Source organism: Schistocerca piceifrons, chromosome 2 (genome assembly GCF_021461385.2).
Source record: "Schistocerca piceifrons isolate TAMUIC-IGC-003096 chromosome 2, iqSchPice1.1, whole genome shotgun sequence".
Taxonomy (NCBI): Eukaryota; Metazoa; Arthropoda; class Insecta; order Orthoptera; family Acrididae; genus Schistocerca; species Schistocerca piceifrons.
In genome coordinates, this window is record NC_060139.1 from 308,481,861 (window position 1) to 308,502,442 (window position 20,582).

General features: G+C 36.8%; 1 protein-coding gene across 4 annotated transcripts in view; it reads right to left on the reverse strand.

Annotated features, from left to right (window-relative positions):
- The window catches only part of LOC124774962 (reticulocyte-binding protein homolog 2b-like), a 170,571-nt gene that overhangs the window by 36,319 nt on the left and 113,670 nt on the right, over positions 1-20,582 (reverse strand). The window contains exons 9-12 of one of the 4 annotated variants that reach the window (XM_047249686.1): positions 15,730-15,926; positions 8,199-8,336; positions 4,268-4,330; positions 4,013-4,192 (exon numbers count right to left, since the gene is read on the reverse strand). In XM_047249686.1, the coding sequence (XP_047105642.1) occupies positions 4,013-4,192; positions 4,268-4,330; positions 8,199-8,336; positions 15,730-15,926 (578 nt within the window). Of the gene's footprint in view, positions 1-803; positions 1,982-4,012; positions 4,331-8,198; positions 8,337-15,729; positions 15,927-20,582 lie in introns of those variants that run through there. The other 3 variants (XM_047249685.1, XM_047249688.1, XM_047249687.1) reach the window with 3 other exon arrangements.

A 20,582-nucleotide genomic window follows, 5' to 3' on the forward strand; every position in this document is an offset into this window, starting at 1 on the left:
TGGACATAATGCCCCAGAGAAAAAAAGATAAATGAACTGAATCAAGAATATGATACTGTTTCGTAGTACAAATGGTTGTTTGTTATATTGTATAAACGAACTAAACAACTGTTATAACAAAATATAATAAAATATGCAGTAAACAAATTTTTGTATAAAAAAGAAACTCGTGCAATTTAGTTTAAAAATGAACCATGCAAAACATAAAAATAAATGATTATGTGCAATTAATAGCTTTACATGATTTTATGAGTTTGTTTCAGAAATGCGAAAGTCAAAATCATTTGATTATTTCTGAATGGGATGTGTAGGATACACATCAAAGGCCAGTTATGAACAGGAGCTTTGATCTTTTAATGCCGTGTATTTTCCATGCTTCAGACTTTTCCCAAGTAAATGAAATTATTAAAAAATTGATGTTAGCAAACATGATTAATAAAAGGGAAATGAATGTAGTTTTTATAGAATAACCAGCATTGCCAGACAGCTGCAAGTTGGGAAAACTGAAGACCTCACACAATGAACTCACTAAGAGGTTGCCTCTACAGTTTTGTTTGTGTAAACGGCTTTTTAAGTCAAATGATGCTTCCATATTTCTTGGCTCCATCTTTCAATCTGAACACACAAATTTAAGAAAAATGCTTTTCAAACAACCGAATTATTTAGTTGTGCACTTCATACTTTGTTTGATCTTACACAGTTAGAAAAAAAAAACAAAGCAAAAATATGTCTATTCATACAAATGAATAAAAAATGTTTTCTTTAATTATTCATTTCATTTAAATAAATTTACATCTATTTTATTTACATATTTACAACTTATCTTGTATCACATTCTCCAGTACTCCACATAACAATATTTACAGTCAGTTTGAATTATTTTATAGTTTACAATAAAACTGCACTGTGCACAAATGTCTTTTTGGATTCACATGTGTATGAAAATGAATAAGCTGGCTGGAATTCTCCTTTCCCCATTTGGGAGGAGAAACAATATACTTAATAACATGGACTGGTAAACATCTACTTCCAAATATCTGATATGCAATGGCTCAAAAAGCATTGAGTTAGCTCAAACCATATTAACAAACTGATAATCATAACTGTTACAATGAGAAAGGACAAAAAGAGGAATTTTAACAATTTCCCAAAACAGAAAGAGTTTTATTACTTTTTTCGATCATTTCAGCCTAGGAATGTCTGTTGAGACTTTAAACAACACAATAGATCTATTAAATTCAATGCTATGTAAGTAATCACCATCTTCTAGACAGCAAAACACAAAGTACAATAAATACAAAAAATAAGTATGGGCAGAAAGAGAAAAGTGAAAGCAAACTTTTCTTTTCTTTGCTTTTTACAATAAAGTAATTTGCTTACTGCTTACAGCAGTATAATGAAAAAGTACTGGAACACTAATATTTATTATTTTTAAATGACATTTGTTAACAGTAGGTATCATATATATTTATACTTTTGTTAATGACAATGCTGTAAAGCCAAAATAATTAAGGGTTCATACCATATAATAAATATGACCTTCTGTTAAAATTAATTCTTGTATTCACTAAAATATATTGAGACATTCTGGACATACTGCTAAGAAATAAAAACACATATTTTAATAAGTTCTGGAAATGTTTATTTTTTATAAGTTCTACACTCAAATCAATTGTAATTTGACGCCGTTATCTCAAGTGCTTCGGAATCATTCTCCATGCCAGTTTCCTGATCAGTAATCTCCCTTGTTTAACATCTGATCAGAATTTCTCTCTGTAGAGTGTCCTGTTGCAATATACACAAATGGTAACATTCTGTGCATATTTTACAAAGTAAATACGCATTTTAATAAATTCCAAAAATGTTTATTTTTTTCTCATATCCACCACTGAATCAGTTGTAGTTTGACACAGTTTCTTCAAGTGCTCTGTGATCCTTCTCCATGCCAGTTACCAAATCAGCCATATTTCTTGTTTATTACCTGATCAGAAAATATTCTCTGTAGTTTGTGTGTTGCAATATACACACTTGATAAGAAAATTCAATACTAATTCTTGTTGTGAGATATTTCTGCATCAGTCTGTTTTTTCATTAAATGTTTGTCCACTTCCTTTTATAAAATTATCAATTATCTATATTCCCACTCATATCACCTGCATTCTTATATCTTTCAAATTAAAAATAAACTAATAAATCAAGACTGTTTTGCATATGTATGTGAGCACTATGTGATACCTATAAAATACAAGTCTCAAAACATGCAAAGAGAACTATTTATTCTTTCTACTTTATGCAGATTTAAGTCTCAACAATCATTATTTATTTTTGTATTAAGGGATAGTTATCTGCTTTTGTTTTTTTTGTTCATTCTTTCAGACTACAGGTTACCTCTGTGCCGCCAGTTGATGCAAAACAGTCTCCACAATTTATTGCAGTAAATGTTATGCAAGATGTTCTGAGTTTAACTTAACTTTTTAGTAGCTTGAGTCATTTTATATACTCAGTACTGTACACTACACTTCTCAACAGTTATATTCTGCTAAAATCAAATCCAACAAACACTTGCCTTGGAGTGTCATTTTTCCTTTATGGATCTAAAACATAGTGTTGATTCCAAATGACAGTAGTCTTACTACATTCATGCATGTTTGTATTTATTTCTATTTATATTGTGCAAGTGTATTTCATCTAACAGTATATAACATACAAAAATCTTCAGAACATTATCAGACTTTACTTTTGTTTTAAAACAAACAAGCCATTTGGTTGTTCCTGTTTCAGAAAAAAAATTCTTGGTCTCTCTGTAACATCATTTTTAGTAGTGGTGGTTTTAAATAGCCAGTGTTTATACTTCCTCAATTTTACAGCAACAAGAAAAAGTTTTGAAACAATTAATTCTGGCTGCTGATTAGGTAATAAATTTATGATAGTACTGGATATTTTGGAAAAACATCAAATAATTTATAATTTAGACGAGGTACAGAGCAATAAAGGAAGACAATGTAACTTGTCTTGAGCTCTGCATAACACAGCAGGACTCATTCTGTGTGTTTAGTAGCTAATAACAAATGACTGTTACTTTAAAGAAGCACCTGTATCAAAAGCCATATACTTACTACTTTTCCCCATTAATATTTTTGAAAATTCTTGTTTACCTTCCTTCTTTCTGTTAGCACTTTGGAGTCCTTCAGCAAACACATACAAATAAAATACACTCTACAAATTCTCCTCATATTACAGCATTTTTCCAGTCTTTGCAGCTGCTATTCATGTTATAGGTGTATCAGTATGAATTCTCATAAGATGTCTATGTAGCTACATTCCCTTAGTAGTTATTGAAATCTGCATTTTCTTATTTTCTTGCATGTTCTTCATGAACTTGTACTCTGTTGATCAGCTTTTAAATTTTTGTGATGTGAATGCCATATTCCATTCAAAATTCTTCTGCTGCTAGTTATTTTTCTTCACATATCAAACACCTACCATTCAAATCATGCCTTGTTCACATTTTCTTAGCACTATAGTCTTGCATACCATTATAAAAAATGCAGTGTTCATCCTCTCTTTCTCTCTCTTTTTTTACTATTATCCATTTCAATTCGGCTTTAATTTCTATTCATAATGAGACTTGAAAACTTCACAAATTTTTCCTTTGGTTCATTATTATATGTGTATTACAAAACAACAAATTTATAACACAGGTTTTCTTCTGCCTTACAATAGATCCTTTATGTGCTGTTTTTTTTACTTGTTCCACAATACTACATTTAATTTATTATCAGTTGATTTCCGAGTTACTGAGGTCACAAAATTTGTTGTTAATGATGGTGTGAAGAAGCAGACATTTGAGAACACTTTTAACAATAATAATAAAAAGTGGCAACAACAAAGAGGGGAAATTTAAAATCTGATATAAGTAATTCTGTGCACAATCAAGATCAAATTACTTCAATAGTAGCCCGTAAAAAAGTGCATTACTGTCCTCGATGGAACTCTCTGTGGCAGAACCAACCTGATCAGAATTTTCTTCCAGTCCGTCTATATCCATAACCACTTTACTTTTATATGGCTGAAGGTTCAAACAGCGCCTTTGTCTGCATACTTGATGTGTCCTGAGATTTAGACATGGAGGGCATTTGCCACATTTTTCATTCTTGCATCCTTTGCACTGACCACACCGTTGCTTGCGGCCCTTAAATGTTAATGTTTTTCCTGATTTAGAGGTGCCCCTCTTAGATGAGCATTCATTGAATGAGGACTCTAATACCTCATTTTGCAGTTTCTTTCCTGGTGGCCTCCGGTTATTTTTATATGGTACTGATTCCAAGGGCTGAATTTGTAAAGGAAGGAAAACAAAAACAAAAAAATAAAGAAAAGCCTACTAAAAGAAATAAATCTGCCATAAGATTAACATGCTTTATAACACTACTGTACAGTGTTAACAAATAAATAAAAGAGAAAGAAGAGGTCTAAAGCACATTCACAAAAGTAAGTGAGCTACATCTTACAATTTGGAAAGTGACTAAGGTAAAACTCCAAAATTATTATGGAATGAAATTCCTCTACTGGGGTACGTATAGGAATATTATTTCTCCTTAATTATAACTTGCATCTAACCAAGCACATATTATTCAAATTATATCATATAAACTCATCTATTGTAGTATAAAACCTTCTGCTCAACATGCATGTTCTGTTTCCAAATACAGAATATATCTGCTGTAAACCCTCATTACTAAATATGTAATGCTATCTACTTTCAATACAAAAATAGTGACTCACATATCAAGCACAGGGGATTTAAACATGACCCCGGCAATTTGGGTTTGCAGGGGTGTATTTCTTTTCTATGAAATAAATTTCCAGATCTAATGAAATTCAAAGCATGCAGTAGAAATCAGAAGACTGGCTATAATTTCTGTTTCCATTTACTGAAAGAAGACTTACGAAGACAGCTGCAGAATTAACTCCCATAATACTTTTTTTTTTTAAGTCTCTTTAATTCTACAGTAATCCGAAGGTTACCCAAATCCGCACTAACAATATCTCAAGGGCATCCTTCAAAGTACTCCATCAGCCTTGTGTAAACCTTTCAATTTTATGATACTTGGTCATTTTACATAGCTATTTTACTGCATATTTGTTCAAATGTCCTCAAGGGGCTGAGTGAAGTTGTTTCAGATCTATCCACTACAGAAAAAATATATGATGCAGTCAATGGAAATCAAAGGTGGTCAAAGTACTCAGAGAGAGAGAGAGAGAGAGAGAGAGAGAGAGAGGGGGGGGGGGGGGGGGGGGGAGGAGGAGGAGGAGGAGAAGAATGGAAAATCCATGATAAAATGAAATCCCATATATGAGAATATATCATTACCCACCAACTAGAAGAGATATGAGCAGCAAACAGGCAGGATAAAGGAGATATATAAGCCCCCCCCCCCCTCCCCCCCATCTCTCTCTCTCTCTCTCTCTCTCTCTCTCTCTCTCTCTCTCTCTGTGTGTGTGTGTGTGTGTGTGTGTGTGTGTGTGTGTTTTTGTTTGTTTTACCAGTAGTGCAGTGTATGGCTTGGTGCAAAAGCAGAGCAATTTCTCATTCTTTTATATGTACTCATTTGCTGCTCAGTGACTCTTACTTCTGGTAAGGTGATCTGCTCCAAATTAACTAAAGATTATTACAGTGGACACCTCCTAAACCTAATTCGACAACTGCAATAGAATTTCAGTCTCACGTAAATTTATTTCCATCCATAGCTGTGATTTATTAAGTTATATGTAAGTAAATACACTTAAGGCTGCAATCAATGCTTCAGAATAAATTAAATGAAAATATAAATTGTGCACAACTAATCATCATTATTTCATTACAAAGTATTCACTGAAATGAGCTACGATGAAAGGTCAAGTCATTTACAGCATGTTAGTGTGATTCTCTCTGCTGGTGCAGTGACTGGTCTAGAAAGAGCAAAAGGAGCCCAACCAATTGCTAACTGGGTAAAATAAAGTCTGTTCCAAGAAATATGTTAGTTTTAAACATTATCATCATGTATTTATTAATCAGCATTATATCTTAAGAATCGTATTTCTAGTTTTAAAATAAATATGGGGTATTTGGTTACTGTACTTAAGTATGACCAACTGTCTACCAATTCTGAAGCATCTCGGAGCATAAGGTAGGCACTGAATTTATGTCATGCTTCACTGTCATGTCTTCAGACACATAGCTGTTCTACTTTATGGGCCTCAGAGCAAATAATTATTTATGATAGAGGAATCCATGTATCCATTTAAAGTGGAAATGGACTTGAGATAAATAACCCCTAATCCCACAGTACAGTAACAGTGAATGCACACCCAACATCTGATACTGGTTATCCTCTTTCCACTTCCTCTTTTCCATTCCATCCCTCCCCGCCCCCCCCCCCCCCCCCCTGCCCTCCCTCCCCCTCCACCTCCTCCTCCTCCTCTTCTTCTTCCAACTGTTAACTGGCATTTCATTGCTTCAAATACATAGCAAAACAGTAAGGACTATTGTCTATATGATGATAAATTCTTCTTAGTTTAGTTTATGTAATTGGTACATAAAAAATCTACTTACCAAGTGGCAGCAGAACACACACATAAAAGACTGTTGTGACTGGCAAGCTTTCGGAGCTAGTGGCTCCTTCTTCAGACAGAAGGGATGAAGAGGAAGGAATAAGGGTGAAGAAAAAGGACTGGAGAGGTCTAGGAAAAGGGGTAGATTTTGGGAAAGTCACCCAGAACTGTGGGTCAGGGGAGACTTACCGTATGGGACATACCCGTATGTTAAGTCTCCCCTGACCAGCTGTTCTGGGTGACTTTCCCAAAATCTACCCCTTTTCCTAGACCTCTCCAGTCTTTTCCTTCACCGTTCTTCCTGAAGGAGGAGCCACTGGCTCTGAAAGCTTGCCAATCACAACAGTCTTTTATGTGTGTGTTCTGCCACCACTTGGTGAGTAGATTTTTTATCTACCCAATTACATAATTTTATCAATAATTGATTGTTTTCATTGTTATTTGCATATCCAGTGGATCAAGTGTACGACGACTCACTATCATGGTAGATTCACACGCAAGATACTATATTCTGTGGAAACAAGATTATATGTTTGTCATTTATGTACCTGGATTTTTAAAGTGTTTTAACTCTACAACAAAATTTGGGAATTGTAACCCAAATATATATATTCAGCAATTTATCTGTGGACTGAGAGTAATTGTCAGGTGGAAATTATTTTAATTTGTTTTTAAAACTTTCACTATCTGAGAGCACCATTCATTCAAAAGGGAGATGGTCAAATATTTTTATGGCTTTGTACTTCACTACTTTCTGTGCTATAGTAGGGTTATGTCGTAGTCAGTGGATGCTGTGCTTGTTCCTAATGTTACATTTATAATTTTAAGGTCTGATTTTTCACAACCCCCATTGTAACACAGTGATGGCATTGTGATGTTGGTGTTAGTAGGCTTAACTTTTTAACAGCTATCTCCATGACATTTAAGAATGAACATATTCAGCAAGTTTCTGTGTGATTAATACTTTGTGTGTGTCTGTGAAACTGTCCCAGAAAATTATTCCATATAACATTAATGAATGGAAGTATGCAAAGTAAGCTAAGTAATGGTTTCAACATGAAATCAGCAGTTACTCATAGATGAGATAATGCTGAACCCAAGTGCTTGAGAAGATCTATAATATGTGATTTACAATTCAAGTTCTGGTTGATATCTCAGTACTGCACTAGCTAAGGAAGGGAGAGAGGAAGGGTAGGGGAGGGGAGGGGAGGGGAGGGAGAGGGAGAGGGAGAGGGGCGAGAGAGAGAGAGAGAGAGAGAGAGAGAGAGAGAGAGAGAGAGAGAGAGAGAGAGAGAGAGAGAGATTATGTTCATATGTATTGGTTTCAATTTGAACGCTACCCTGCAGCAATGTGAGACTGAACTACATCCATTTTAATGGTTTGCAAAATTTTGTGATGAAATTGTTTCTGGTTCTCTGACAAGAAGTTGCAATGACACATATTCCATTACATTTTTAACTGTCATGGAACTGGAAGGAAATCAGATAACAGAAACTGATCATTGTTGCACAACTTTCTTTAGCAAAAATTTGCACCATTTATCAACAGACAAGAACAATGCTTTGCTTTATTTTCAGATATAATGTTAAGAGATTTCATATAATACCTGTGGTTGTAGAGAAATGACTTGCTTTCCAAAAACTTGAGTCTGCTGCGTAACACTGCCAGTAGCTGAAGGTTCTTCTTGTGCTGTGTTTCCACTGATATGTCGGCATGCTCCTACATGCTGAGGCCAATGTTTTCTCTGCAAAATATTTTCCTAATGTAAACCATGGGCATATGTTACCAGGGAACTATCTATATACATTTGGTAAAATTGACATACCAATGCTGGTAACATGAAAAAGCTAATGCAAATGATACACCAAACTGTAACATGTTCTAAAGAAAACTTACTGTTCTCTGCAAACATAACAGTTGCAAAAGCAACAAGACTCTAAGTTCATCATTTATAATGTGTGATAATTTAACTGTTCAAGACACACTAAGGAAACACATAATATCCCAAAACATGATCAGATATTTAAGAATCACTAAGTAACTTCCACTTTTGAAAAATGTTTTACAAGACAAAGTGCAGATTCTATAATTACCTCAAAAGTGAACAGGTAAACTGGTTAAAGGTCCAAGTACAGCACAAATATATAAACTTCATTTTAACAAAACCAAGTGAAAAAATGGCAAATAGCATGTTTTTCATGGGCCACCAGAATAGTGTAGACAAACATAATGGAAGGTAGCCCACTGAGCTGATGAGGACTGAGTGAAGTTGATTTGAGAATAGATTCCGAACATGGCAGGTGATGTCGCTGTCATGGATGCCGATAACCAGTATATCATCACTGAATCTGAACTAGACGCGGTGTTTAAGATGTTGGGTGGATAGGAAGGATTCCTCTAGATAAGTCCATAAATAGGAGAATACATTGCCGGAAAAAAGAAAAATTGCAACACCAAGAAGGAGTTGTAAGACATAAACCAAAGATTTTAGTCATGTTTCTACATCTGAAAGATGATATCTGTTCCAATTTCATCCCAGCTGCACAAGAATGGCGATAGCAGCACTACTATGAGGATGCAAATCACGTTTCCTTGAAATATGTGATGTAACGGATGTGATCATTAGCTATCTTTGAAATTGGTGAGTTGATACTAGTCAAGAATGCCTTTAAGGTGACAAAGACGCCATTATCAATGCCTCACTGAGTTTGAACAAGATTGCGTTATCGGGCTATGGGAAGCTGGATGTTCCTTCTGCAATATTTCATGAAGACTTTGCAGGAATGTGGCCGCTGTACATGACTGCTAGCAGCAGTCACAAGAACGTACGGTCTCAAAAAGACTGGGGTCCGGACAGCCATGTGGCACTGCCACGGGGGGAAGACCTTTGTGTCCAGCGTATGGCTCCGGGACATTGTACTGAATCTGCAGTAGCAATTCGAGCATCAGTTGCCACCACAGTGACTCAATGAATTGTTACAAATCAGTTACTTCAGGACAGCTCTGAGCCAGATACCCTGTAGCATGCATTCCACTGACCCCAAACTGCCACCATTTGTGACTTCACACATGTCAAGCGAAAGCTCACTGGAGGGCACAGTTGAGGTCTGTTGGGTTTTCTGATGAAAGCTGGTCCTGCCTGAATGCCAGTGACAGCTGTGTGTTGGTTAGGGTGAAGGCACTTGAGGCCCCACAACCAACCTGTTTGTATACAAACACACTGGACCTACATCTGGAGTAATGGTCTGGGGTGCAGTTTTGTATGAGAGCAGGAGCACTCTCATGGTTATTCCATTCAGCCTGACTACAAATCTGTATGTCAATATGGTGACTCGACCTGCTGTGCTGCCATTCATGAACAGTATTCCAGGGGTGTTTCTCAACAGATTAATGCTTGCGCACATACTGCTGTTGTAACCCAACACGCCCTACAGTCTGTTGATATGTTGCCTTGGTCTGCTCAGTTACCAAATCTGTCTCTAATTGAGCACATATGGGACATCATCTGACTAGCATCATCCACGAACAGCACTATCCATCCCTGTTTGACTGATCAAGTGCAACAGGCATGGAACTCCATCCCACACACTGATAACTGACACCTGTACAACACAATGCATGAACGTTTGCATGCTGGCATTCAACATTCTTGTGGTTACACCTTTTGTGAACGTATCAGCATTTCACAGTTACATTAGTCTGTGATCTCACAACATTAATCACTAAATATGTTACCAAGACAAATGTGTAATATCCTGGCTACTGAGATGATGTTTTAATTAATATCTGTTTAGGATCAGCTGTCTGTCTATTGATTTGATTATAAATTCTGAAATACAGTTATGTATTGCATTTCACCTGCAAGAGAGATGCTTTTACTCCTTGAAAAATGACACACACTGTTACAGTATCCGATTAGAACAGATGTGTACAAATCCTGAAGATAATTGTAACTTATTGTTGTCCGTCATTAAAGGTAATTTTATCTTACTTTGCTACTGCGACGAATTTGTTAAATAAATGTAAACATGGTCAATTTTAAGAATTTATTAAAGGTGTGGAAGAGAAGATACTATAATTTTCCTACAGGATAATACGATACGGTGTTGAATACGTATTTAAAACAAGCTTCATTTTATAAATGGTGCATTTCCAAGAGCGAATGTACATGCAAGGCTTCTGTAGGACCTTCGGACATTTGGTTCATGATGTTTGCTGATGAATCTCCATCATGGTCTTAGGATACATCAGGAGGCATTTTTACTGATAATTGAAGTAATCTGCTGTCCAGCTACACATTATTGAACCAAATGATAACTTACACTAGATCATTTTCTGAAGCTTCTATTCAAAGCCCTAAATACTAAAAGCAATTTACAGGGGACCAGTAGAGATCTGCAGTTGCTACTACACAACGAGCACGTTGAGCATCATTGATTACTGTCCTACAATTCTCAACAGGGACTACCAAACTTTCAATGACATACAGGAAGTAGTCTAATCAAGAGTATTCAAGACAGTGAAGGGAATGTGTATTTCATCTATATAGATAACGTCGAGTGAATTTAACTCAATTAGACTTTATTGAGAACCTTCCCTGCCACAAAATAATTTCATTTCAAGGAGCTTGCATTACTTACTTCAATAGATTATTTCCTTCAGCTGTAGGAATAGTAACGTAAGTAACAACAGTTACTTATTTAACTAATCCCCTGCCCACATCTGAATTAAAACTAAAGGCAATGTTATATGACAGAGAGTCGTCGTTAAATATTTTGGAGCAGTTTAGCTTGGAATGGAAAACTCGAAACATCATCACGGAGACGCTCACGAATACGTCCTCTAAAGTCAGATTCATGGGTGAACTATTGGAACCTTTTGAGATCAGAACAGGCGTCCGACAAGGGGATGGTGCACTCGAAAAGGTTGTGAGGGAATGGAAAGCAAGAACAAGAGGGGGAATAAGACTTCGAACAAAAACCAAAGGAACCAAGATTAAGTGTTCGGCATTTGCTTATGACATGGCGTTGCTTGCGGAAACATGAGAGGAGGCTAAAGAACAAATCGGCGAGTTAAAAGAGCAAGCAAGGAGATAGGACTTAAGATTTCTTACGAAAAAATGAAGATTATGACAAATATACTAGATACTTCTAAAAGAATTAAAGTAGGAGCTCAAAAATAGAGGTGGTTAGGAGTTTCAAGTACCTAGGGGAATGGATTGAATGGAACAACCTTGAAGGGAAAGCAATGGAAGCAAGAAGGAGCGAAATGGAACTAGCTTTCCAGAAAACCAAAAACACATACAATAAGAAAGCCATGTCTTGTAACACCAAAATAAGGCATTATAACACCAGCAGAAACACTACTCATGGGGAGGAAAGGGCAAATGGAGAAATTGGAAATCAAGATGAGGAAAATTTTGAGGAAGATCATGGGTCCCAAATTCCAAAATAACAAACAAGGTTTCTATAGAGGCAAAGCCCTCTATGCAAAGTCGGAGAGACTCTCGGAAACCATGAGGAAAAAGGAGGATTGGTTTCTATGGACACACACTCCAAATGAATCCTGACAGACTAACTAAATCTGACTTATTTTTAAGAGAGAGAGAGAGAGAGAGAGAGAGAGAGAGAGAGAGAGAGAGAGAGAGAGAGAGGACCAAGCCCAATTGGTTTAAGGAAATGGAAAAGGATTTGAGAGAACTCCAGATTACTGAAGTCATGTGAAAGAATTGTTACTAGCCTATTACTATATTACTGTGATTGTTGTATTGTATTGCATGTGTATTAATACTGGTGTTTGTCCTGTTCCACATATATCTGTTGGAGAGAGTGAATTTATGTAAACCACAACAACGCAGAGCAGCCAGCCAGCCACAACAATGTGTGTCCTTCACAAATGAATTTCAATCTAACTACCTTCGGTGTCAAAGCAAACAGCAGGAGACCAAAAAAATGTACAGCAGATATCCACAACGGTGGAGGAACTGGCTTCAGGAAGTGAAGTGGTTATGGAACAACAATTCCTAATGAAACAAGAACAATTTGCCAAACAGATAGATAACTAAGCAGTGGGTAAAGAACAACAAGTTTTGCTATGTATCAAGAAAGGCATAAGGAAGCAGTTGAGAACATAACTAATGTTGGTTTACCCTTAAGGAATAAGGTGGATCGATAACTAAAGGAAGTACAAGATCAGCTTGGAATAGAATTCACTAAATGGAAACATGCATGAAGGGTTTAGAAGATATGCAAGACGCAATCAAAGATGGCAGGAATGGTTGTATAGGAGACTGCAGACAACAAACACTATGTTATGAGTCACTATACAATTACACATGTGGATCAGTACAAGTACACCAGTCCAAGTGAACAGGCTTACAAGAACCATCATCTAATATTTGTGCAAATGTGCTGATGGAGGAGAATGACAACTTCAAATGTTCTCTTCTGGTAAAAGAACCATGATTCCTAGCGTGTTTATCCGTAGTTTTTGAGGAGTACTACATCAAGCATGGACAGGAAAAAAAAAAAAAAAAAGAAAAAAACAGTTATGCATCTGGATATATGGAAGGAGATGGTAGTTTATGGGCTACAGTCATAATGGATGTCTACAAAACATACAAGAAATTTGAAGATGCACTGTAAAACTACTATTGGTCAAGAGGTACACAAGAAAGACTTATAAAGAAAGTCAATAATCCCAAACCATTTTCATATAGGAATGGAAACTTAAGAAGATACCTTGAGAAATATTTGAATAAAGCACATTATTGTGACTAAACAGTCGAACATAAGGGTATTTTAAGAGTACTGAAGGCCAAGTTACCTGATAATAGGCAATCAAGTTACAATGACAATCACAATAGAAACAACAGAAAGGAGATAAGTAATATTGGAGTCCCAAGCAATAATAACATACAGCATGCAGGACAAAGACTGTAGAATGAGAATAACAATTTTAGACAAAACAGGAATAAACAATGAAGATATGGTAGAAGATACAATCCAGGCTACACCACAATAATAATCAGAAACGCTTGAACCAGAATTTACCATAAACAAGACTTACAGATAATCAAGGATGGAGAAAACAAGTGCCAATAATCTCAGAGGTAGAAGAGACCAATAATTCAACAGGGCATAGATGTTTAAATGACAGATGACTGAGTCACACCCCAAAGGATTGGTCAATATTAAAGCTACAAGACACTATCAGCCACAAGTTCACTGCTTTAGGCACAAAGATAGAATGCGTATAGTTGAAGAAATAACAGAAGATATAAATCCACGTGCCCAAGTATATCCAACAGCACAAATTTCAGCTACAAGGGTCAAAATATTAGATGTCCCTGTAAAGTAGTACTTGATACTGTAGTGTCCATGAATGTGACATCAAACAATTTGTTTAAGAAATTACCCCACAAGGCAGAGCTTCTAACATCAGTACCAGGTCACAAAACGTCTGGATAAAAACCATGCTGAAGGTTAAAATAGGAAATGCAGCTTTGGTACGTGTGCTCCTTGTAGTTCATAAATTAATTGAGGACTGTATCATCGGACTAAGTATAAGAAAGAAGGACTTAAAAGTAGACTTCTCGACTGGTAACGTTAGTTTTGCGGCAATGGAACTATAACCCAAATAGATTTCATTAGGGAGGAAAAGGGTCATGTAAGATACTGTCATGGGAATGGAAAACAACTTATATGAAAGAAAAGGCAAGAGAAGCACCCACATGAAGAAGAAAGTATGAAGCTGCTCGGGATATCAGAACAGGTGCAAGACAAATCTAATCTAATGTTTTTTGTGTGTCATGTCATTTTTTCCTGTTTTGTTTTTCTATTATTTCAATAAACTTTTCCTTAACTAAGTTTCAGATCTTAGAAAACTTTTCTGTAAAAGAAAAAGAACATAGATAAAAAAGACATGACATATTAAAAAACAACAGATAACCTTAAGCTTTGTATAACAACAAATTTACAATTTCTTAAACTCAAATACCATCCCTGAACTTCCAAAAAGCGACTTACTCTGTAGACATACAGCATCGCTGGAGTGAAAACTGTCAAATAACTGTAAAAAAGTGCTATCTATAATCACTAAAAGTCACATACAAAATAAAGTGCATAATTCATAGTAATGACATACTACTAGACAGAAAACTTGCTCCACAATGCACTATGGATGTCATTCCACCTAGATGTAAGAACAATATAATGAAATATTACATAGAAAATGCATAGACATAAGTAAACTATGAAAATTATAACAGCTCAACAGCAACACTTGGAAAGTGTCATAATTTGACAAAATTTATACCTGAGGGACAGATGGGAGTTTGAACCTCACTTCTCCTGAATGGAAGTCTCAGTGTTCTATAATAGAGAATATTTGCCCTTACATATTACGCACGCTACTACTGACATATTTATGCTGCAAATCTTCCTTAAAATTCTTAAGTAGAAAAAAGAAAAATCTGTTATGTACCAACAAATATTTTAATGTGGGAATTCTACTGTCCTCCAATGATGCATTTCCTTCTAGGTGAGGTAAGAAGCTGATAACTGAACAAACCACAATGACATTCTTTCTCCAGATGACAAGCAAATAAAACAATAACAAAGCAGCACAGATGACAAGCAAATAAAACAATAACAAAGCATCACTTCCATTTCTAACTCCATCTTGGAAATTTTATCATTTTTTTATGTCATTATTTCATTAAGTGTCATATTTATAGCAAAATATATATTTTAAACTATTTGGAATATGTCTGTATATGTGTGTGTGTGTGTGTGTGTGTGTGTGTGTGTGTGTGTGTGTGTGTGGGCGCGCGCGCGCGAGAGAGTGTATACCCGTCCTTTTTTCCCCCTAAGGTAAGTCTTTCCGCTCCCGGGATTGGAACGACTCCTTACCCTCTCCCTTAAAACCCACATCCTTTCGTCTTTCCCTCTCCTTCCCTCTTTCCTGACGAGGCAACCGTTGTTTGTGTGTCTATCGACCTGCCAGCGCTTTCATTTGGTAAGTCACATCATCTTTGTTTTTACATATATAAACTATTACATTAGTATGAGAATACTACTGTTATTGTCCATTCAGTTGAAAGATCTTAAAAATGTTTACTGAAAAAATAAGCTTACCTGACAATTAGTGTCACAATAAGAAGTATTCCAGCAGCAGTAAAAGATCGCCTCCTTGCCACAATAAGAGCACCACTGCTTCTTTTTTGTTTCTTCAACTGCCCTCTTTTTCTCCATTTCCCATCGATGCTTGGCTTCATTCATTAGGCGCCGATGCTCTGTTAGCAGATTTGCCCGAAGCTCCGATGCAATCAGATCTTCAGAAACAAAAATATACACACTATACTAACAAATCAAAACAAAATCAACTTAAGGTACATTGTGCAAATCATCCTCACTGCATGTGTCTTTACAAAGTAAAAATTTACTTTAATTCAAACACCGTATACTATATTGTAAAACAAAACACTATTTTTGAAGCAACCAATAATGTGAAGAAACAAATTTTAGAATATGCACACAGATAACATGACTGATAAAAGCAACAGAAGTGACTGAAATAGAAAAGGTATGGAGGAAGCAATTATGTCTTGTGTCTAATATGCCCTGTTGATCAGCTAATAATAAGCGGGTCATCGTTCTATCTGTCAAAATCTTCTGTTTTCCATTTAAAAAAAGAGTGAAGGAGAAACTTTTGTAAAAAGGAGACAGAGAGAGAAAGAGAGAGAGAGAGAGAGAGAGAGAGAGAGAGAGAACATCTATTTGTGGGTGTTGTGAACAGAGCAGAGAGAGAAAGAGAGAGAGAGAGAGAGAGAGAGAGAGAGAGAGAGAGAGAGAGAACATCTATTTGTGGGTGTTGTGAACAGAGCTAATAAATACTTCTCTTTTCCTTAATTTTCTCGTACCTGTCTCCCTCTTTCTCCGGTAAAGGAAATGTACAAAGACCATTACAAAAGGAGGCTCAGGGCTACCTACATTGAATTTTCAATCAGCAAAGTAGGGAATACTCTTTGGCACCCAGTCAAAAGGCTGGTTTCATATAGATCCCCATGTTAGTCTATCCAAGTCCCCTCACCCTCACATAACAACTAAAACCTACATCTTCTCAAACCCAGTTATTGTAATCAAACATTGGTTTTGCCACCACCCTTCTTTCCACTAATTATTCTTTCCACTAATTAACTACTTCAAATGCCTCTGGAAGTGTTCTGTCAAACTGATCGATCCTTCTTTTAATCACCACAGAGTTCTCAACCCCCCCCCCCCCTCCCCCGCCATTTCAATTCATAACCTTTTCATTAGTTATTCGATCCACCCTTCTAATTGCATTCTTCCATAATGCCATATTTCAAAATTTTGTATACTCCTTTTGTCAGTATTGCTTATCACCCATATCTATACTAATAATAAAACTGTAAACCTGGCATATCTGTTTGAACACATTAACCTCCAAACTACTCGATGAACTTTCATGGGGTTTTTACAGATAACTTGAGTGTCGCTTGGGGGCAACATACAGGCTTTATTTCATCACAATTGGATCACAAAAAAAAGAAAATAAATAAATAAAAATAAAATCATTATTTAAGCTAACTATTGTGTATGTTTGCTCAAACATGCTAATCTCCAAAATGACTACTCAAATTTTCATGCAGTTTTCACATGTGACTTGAGCAAAGGGTAGGGCAACATTTAAGCTTTATTTCATCAAAATATGAACATGGGAAAAATTTTATTGTAATTTAAAGTTTCATCTAACATTGTCTGCATAGCTTAGTGGTCCAGATGGTTAACCATCACGGTGTAGCACGCCAAAGAACCAATGACTGGTGCTGTTAGTTTTTTTAACTCAGTGACAGACATATTTTCGGAAGCACGTATCAGTAGCAAAGTTAAGCACCACAATCTTATCTTTATGAATACAAACTGATACTGAATTTACTTGGCTAGGATACACAGATTTACTGATTTCACTTTGTGTATTATACACTCAACGACATTGCTTTGCCTTAAGCGTCGAACCAGCCGTCTAAATTTCCCATTGTTATTTTATTTAAGCAACCACTTTCAGCACTCAAATAAAATAACAATTCAAAACTTAGACAGCTGAAAGGGGTTTTTGATTCGACAGTCTATATTGAACTGCCGAGTTCCCGCAACCATTTTTACGAGGGCCGTTCAGAAAGTAACCTCCGGTTGATTTAAAAAAATACACCAAGTTAAATAAAAATATTTTAATATATACATCTTACAACTACATCTTTGCACTATTTTTCTACATAGTCTCCATAGCGATTGAGGCACTTATCGTATCTCTTCACAAGCTTTGAAATTCCTTCTGCATAAAAATCACCCGCTTGTGCCTGGAGCCAGTCTGTGACCGCATCTTTGAGCTCTTCGTCGTCATCAAACTGCTGTGACCCGAGCCATTTCTTCAAATTCATGAAGAGGTGATAATCACTTGGCACCAGGTCTGGGCTGTAAGGTGGATGGTTGATAACGTCCCACTTGAAGGACTCAAGAAGGGCCGTTGTTCTGCGAGCAGAGTGAGGACGGGTGTTATCGTGCAAAAAAACGATACCGGAAGTCAGCATACCAAGGCGTTTGTTCTGTATAGCCCGTCGTAACTTTTTTATTGTTTCACAGTACACGTCTTGATTAATGGTCGTACCACGTTCCATGAATTCAACCAACAACACCCCTTTGGCATCCCAAAACACCGTTGCCATCAGTTTTTTGGCAGAAAAATCTTGCGAGGCTTTTCTTGGTTTGGTAGGCGAATTTGAATGTGCCCACATCTTTGATTGTTCTTTTGTCTCAGGGTTCACGTAGTTAATCCAGGTTTAGTCACCGGTCACGATTCTGTTTAACAATGGTTCTCCTTCGTCCTCATAACGTGACAGAAAGTCTAATGCAGAGGCCATTCATTGAGTTTTGTGGTGGTCGGTAAGAATTTTGGGCACCCATCGTGCACAGAACTTACGGTAACCCAATCTTGCTGTCACTATCTCGTACAAGAGAGTCTTAGAAATCTGTGGAAAACCAGTAGACAACTCCGACATTGAGAAACGTCGATTTTCACGAACTTTTGCATCAACTGTCTGAACGAGTTCGTCAGTCACCAATGATGGTCTACCACTCCTCTCTTCATCATGAACGTTTTCTCGTCCACTTTTAAATAAACGTATCCATTCACGGACAACTCCTTCACTCATAACTCTTGGTCCGTACACGGCACAAAGATCACGATGAATAGCTGCTGCAGAATAGCCTTTGGCTGTAAAAAACCTTATGACAGCATGCACTTCACATTTGGCGGGGTTTTCTATTGCAGCACATATTTCAAACTGCCACAAAAACTAAACTAGCGCAGGTACGACGTTCACTCGACCACGGCTTGATGCCGACCGACCTGTCAAGTGCGTGAACGCACAGATGGCGTCGCTACTCCCCCCACAACCCGCACTGTGACCAATCGTAGGTTACTTTCTGAACCGCCCTCGTATAAGGACGGACTTACAGAGACTTCCTTTGCTTCCTTTGATAGGTTTTATTTATATTTGACTTCCTTACTAGGGAATTTTTTTATCTCAGTGACAGAAGTATTTTTAATCTTTACAAATACAAACTAACATGGAATTTACTTAGCCACTATATCCAGGTTTACTGATTTTGCTTTTTTTATTAAAACTTAACAACATTGCTTTGCTGTTTTTGATAGGCTTTATTTATATTCCTTGTTATGAAACAAAATTATTAAGTTTACTGTATGATTCAGTAGCCTACTCACTTCCTACGAAGCGGTCAAGTCTTTATGAATACATGAGAATGGTTAGAAGACTGAGAGCTACATGGTGTTATGAATCCAATGAAGATCATGAGGTGAGACTTGATGTGGCTGGAGAACATCAGGCTTTAACTCGCTCTTTGGGAACTCTTGCAAAAAGTGAGATATTATGTAACACTGATCAAGAGTGTCATGCATTACCTCGCGACTCAGAACCCTTCACAGGCCAGACGCTGCATGCTGAAGGCACGGGCCTTAGTGCCAGTTACTTTTAGCATGGCCAACTCTATGTGGCTTACGCTTGTGTTAATGAAACAAACAAGCTTATGATTCATGTCCCCGATCATACCACTTCATACACTGTATAGCAAGAAGCTTTGTAAGTCAAAAATAAACTCCACACATATGAAGTCTTGGGCACAGCTGTAAATAAATACCTAAGCAACGCTGTGTTCTGCAGCTAGTTTTAAATATAAGGCTACACTGCTGAAATCCAGCAGAGACTTCCTGGAGTTAAGTTTATATTAATAATTAACACGGCTGATCCCGGCAGAGGTTCGAATTCTCCCTCGGGCATTAGGTTAAGTAGTGTGTCAGCTTAGGGACTGATGACCTTAGCAGTTAAGACCCATAAGATTTCACACACATTTCGAACAATAATTAACATATTTCACTTTTGTACAAAAGCATTTATCACACTTGCAAGTCCGCATTTTATATCCTGATTGGTAGAGCCATCATTGGTTATTTTGCTGCCAAATAACAGAACTCAACTAGTACTCAGTGTCCTGTTTTTCTAATTGTATTCTCTCACCTTTGCCTGATATAGTTTGGCTACACTCCATTACCCTGGTTTTGCTTTCATCGACATGCCACACAATGTAGTCCTGTGAGCTGCCGCCCTGACAGACACCTGCAGCCAATACAGCTCCAGTTCACCGCGACATCCACTGCAATAACAAGAGCGCCACGATCACCGGACATCACTGGCACTAGCTTAAACCACGTGACACTGGCTAACTTCCTGGTATTCATATATTAGGCAGCCTTAATAATACCACCACTTGCAACTCTTGACCAGTGGAAATCTGGTTTCTACTTCGATGAGTCTCCGAGTACAGTGCATTATGTCCCTAGGAACGATAGTGCAACTGATTTTGAACTTGCCTACAGCAGTGACATCAAT